This window comes from Helobdella robusta (genome assembly GCF_000326865.2).
Source record: "Helobdella robusta unplaced genomic scaffold HELROscaffold_69, whole genome shotgun sequence".
In the NCBI taxonomy this organism is placed as follows: domain Eukaryota; kingdom Metazoa; phylum Annelida; class Clitellata; order Rhynchobdellida; family Glossiphoniidae; genus Helobdella; species Helobdella robusta.
The window spans coordinates 3,310-7,707 of NW_008705394.1; the positions used below are offsets into that span (position 1 = coordinate 3,310).

General features: G+C 35.5%; 1 protein-coding gene across 1 annotated transcript in view; it reads left to right on the forward strand.

Moving 5' to 3' along the window:
- Positions 1 to 1,577: 1,577 nt before the first annotated feature.
- Positions 1,578 to 4,398, forward strand: part of HELRODRAFT_181213 (hypothetical protein) — a gene marked incomplete at both ends in the record, with an annotated part of 5,655 nt that continues 2,834 nt past the window's right edge. The window contains 3 exons of the mRNA XM_009030479.1: positions 1,578 to 1,911; positions 2,025 to 2,161; positions 2,438 to 2,839. Of these exons, the coding sequence (XP_009028727.1) occupies positions 1,578 to 1,911; positions 2,025 to 2,161; positions 2,438 to 2,839 (873 nt within the window). The remainder of the gene's footprint in view (positions 1,912 to 2,024; positions 2,162 to 2,437; positions 2,840 to 4,398) is intronic.

Here is a 4,398-nt window from a genome sequence, read left to right on the forward strand (position 1 = left end):
GGGGATTTGCACATTAATTCAATATCACAAAAATCATATAGAATCATAGGTATGCTACATAAAATTAAACATAAAATTAATAAAAATATATTAGTAAATCTTTATTATGCGTTAATTCATCCTTATTTGGTCTATTGTAATTTTCTTTGGGGCAATAGTCCTGATTCACACATTAATCCAATTGTCGTAACACAAAATCGATTTATTCGATTGCTCCTTGGCCTTCATCCACGTTGCCACATAACTGGTTATTATACGGAGGCAAACATTCTTAGTGTTAAAAATTTGCATCTTTACTTTCTGGCAATCTTCGTGTTTAAATACTTACAACAAAAGTTACCAAAATTTTTTCTAGATTTCTTTACCCTAGCGTCAAATGTCAAAACAAAAGTCTTGAGAAGCGCGCATACACTTTATTTTGTACCGCAGAGAATTAAATTAGTGAATTCAAGTTTAAAAATAACAGAACCTAGAGTCTGGGACGAGCTAATTCCACTAGAAATAAAAGAAATTACTTTGATCCATTTATTTAAAAATAAGCTCAAAAATTATTTAATTAATAAAAATACTTATTTTTTATAACAATAATTATAGTATCAATAACAAGAAAGACGGCCACTTTGATATGGAGCACGAATATGTTATGAATGTGTATGAAAGGATATGAATGTGTATGAAAGGATATGAATGTGTATGAGTGGACATGAATGTGTATGAATCTATATGAATGTGTATGTGTATGGATTGTTATGAATGTGTATGAGTGGGTACGAATGTGTATGGATGGATATGAATGTGTATGGATGTACGAATTGCCATCATTTTTAATTTCTTCAATTAACTTTGTTGAATTTTTTGTTGAACTTGGTTGAAAGGACAACTTTAGTTAAGGCACTATCACAAGTATTATGTTTACTTTTTTGTGCTTCCAATAAATAAATAAATAAATAAATAAATAAATATATATATATATATATATATTACTTAAGGCTCTGAAGATGGCGCTCACGCCGAAACAACGTTGTAAGCCGCACTATGACAAAACTGTTTAATAAATATGATTTAACCCAAATACGAAATGTTGAATCGCAATAACATGTCGTGAAACGAGCGTATACCTTAAATTTAAATTTTAAATTCCGTTGTTTTATAGCGATGTTTTAAAAATAGAAAAGTTGTCTGTAAATTATAAATTTGTTCTAAATCGGTTTTTTTACTACTTCTAACCTAATTGGTTCGAATTTGGTTGATTTTAAATTGGTTTAAAGTTTTAAAGAAATTTAAATTTTGACGGACATAAATAATGTTAATGATCAAGACTGCTGAAGCCTATTCAGCTCCGGAGCTGTATGCGTTGAATAAAGGCTGCAAGCCATGTAGAAGTATACGAAAGGCTCTTTTTAAACTTCGTATGTGGCGTCCGAAAATTAGTCACCGATTAAAAGTGAAAAGCCAAAAAAACAGGAAATTAAAATTTTAAATTTTAAATGTAAATAGCCTCGCCAAAAAATATATTTTTGTGGCTGATTCCATATCGGAAAAAAAGTTGGATGTTATGTGAATTGTCGAAAGCCGGCATGTGTCGTCTGAAGATGTTTTCCTTCAACAAGCGGTACCACATGGATATTGCTGCTTTGATGCTGCCGGAAAAAACAAAAAAAGCCGGAGTAATCCAGCCAAATGGTCCTCCTGGTGGTGGAGTGGTTATAATTCTGAAAGACTCCTATCGTTCTACCAAGATCGACATAAAATTTAATCTGAAGACGCTTGAATACCTATGTGTATCATCGCTTTCATATGGCTCCAGTATAATTAGTTGGGTTGCCATCTACAGACCTGGTTCATCACAAATCATATCAACGTTTTTCGATGAATTTCGTCAACTTCTTGAAAAACTCACAAAGCTTGGTGGTCAGGCTGTCATAGTTGGCGATATCAACATACATCTTGAACATCAAACAGGGGCGCATGCCGTTCAACTAACCAACCTTCTGACAATGTTTGGTTATCTTCAACATGTTCAGACACCAACGCTCAACAAAGGTTTGAGTTCAAAGTTCACAGCATCATGGTCGATCAGCCAATCATATCTGATCACAGTTTGATATATGATTCGCTGGATATTGAACAAAAAAGTCTAGTTTGTCTAGTCAACAAAAAAGTTCGAAACTTCAAAAGGATCAATATGGATAAATTAAAAGATGCACTGTCAACAACTGATCTTTCCACTCACGAGAAACATTGATGATCTTTTTGACATGTATGATGAAACGTTCTGTGAACTTATGAACAAATTTGTACAGCAACGAAAAATGCGGAATTTGTGTAAAATCGACGCCCTGGTTTGATGATGATTGCCACATAATAAAACGCTGTGTAAGCAGGTTTGAGAGGGTTTTTTTGTCGCACCAGAGATCACTCTGACCTAATTCTGTAGAGGTCAGAATCGTTGAGAAAACATAAACTGTTTGCTGCAAAAGAACAAGGAAATTGGGAGTCGTTAATTACCTCAAACTCCGGAAATTCTAAAGTGCATTGGAGCATAGTCTCATCGTTAATGGGTAAAAAAAAGACAGGGGCGTCGCCAACTGAATCCATCTCGGCCAGTGACTACCTGGGGTACATTCTTTCAAAATCATCAACGACATCGGGTGTAATTCCGGTAGATCATTCGAAATATCAACGAACTGATTGCCGTCTTGATCACTTTGATCAAATTTCATGCGATGATTTTAAATCAGTGATATTATCAACGCCTTCAAAATCATGTTTGCTTGACCCAGTCCCGACATTCATTTTGAAAGAACTCTTGGGAATACCGCTCCCATTTTTGCTCCAGGTAGTTAATGAAAGCACCATTTCATCAAAAATTCCGAAATCACAAAAAAAGCGATTATTACACCGATTATTGATAAAGAAAGCTGATTTATAACCGGTTTTGGTCAGCAGTTACAGGCCAATATCAAATCTCAGCTTCATCTCGAAAATAATTGAAAAGGTAATCGCCAAGCAACTGTTGAACTATTTTCACAAAAATTCGTTGATACCTAAGTTGTAATCATGATTTCAGAAACATCACTCAATAGAAACCGCCCTGTTGAAGGTACTCTCAGATGTATGTAAAGCGGTTGATGATGGAAACATTGCCATGATTCCACTACTAGACGTTAGTGCGGCGTTTGATACTGTCGATAATGAGATTTTATTAAATCGGCTCAAAATATTGTACGGTATAGATGGATCAGCTTTAGATTGGTTCTCTTCGTATCTGTCATCAAAATCCCAAACGATGATTGTGGGTGTTAACGGATCAGATGTCGCAAGTTCAGGATTGACTCGCGGGGTTCCGCAGGGATCGGTTCTCGGGCGATTGTTGTATGTGTTGTGTACGGCCGATATTATTATGGTAGTTGAAGTAGCTGGACTTCAATGTCATTTATGCGCAGATGACATTCAGCTAAATGGTTTCTGCCCAGTGAAATCATCACATGATTTTTGGCAAAAGATGTCGAACACAATAGACATTGTTGGTAAATAGATGTCGGCTAATAAACTGGGGCTAAATGTTAAAAAACTCAACACATCTGGCTTAGTACCCCACGAAGATTGAAGTTGATGAATGATTTTACATCGTCGGTGAACAATTTTGGTGTTTTACTGGATTTACGTTTGTCAATGGAAGAGCATGTCAAAAATATCTGTAGGAAATGTTTCTATCAACTGCATAGAGTCAGAACCATCAGACGCTTTCTCACTATGGAGTCAACTAAAACACTTGTACATAGTTTTGTCTGTAACCGAATTGACTTCTCCAACTCGATAATGTATGGAGTCAACTTATTCCTACAGAACTGTGTTCAATCAGTACTAAACGCTGCAGCAAAAATGGTAGCCGGCGTTTCAAAGTTTCACTCCATCTCAGTATACATGCGTGATGAACTCCATTGGCTGCGGTTTTCGGAAAGGGTTAAATTTAAATTGGCACTCTTGGTAAAAGACTGTCTGACTGGAAATGCACCGGTTTACTTGAGTGAACAACTAATACCGGTATCAAAGGTACATGGACGTAGTCATATTAGGTCGTCGGACCATGGGGATCTGGTTATTCTGTCTTTTAGTTCCTCAAAATATGGACGGCGGAAATTTGCAGTAATGGCGGATGAAATTTAGAACTCACTTCCTGTACAGATGAAGGATGGTTCTATCACAAATCGACGTCTGTTCAAAAAAAATTGAAACATCATTATTTCAACACTGTACACCAAAGAAAGCGCTTCTGAGATCTTTCGAGAGAGGCGCTATACAAGTTCTGATACTGACACTGATATATATATATATATATATATATATATATATATCTTCCAGAACATCTTCCATATATATATATATATATATATT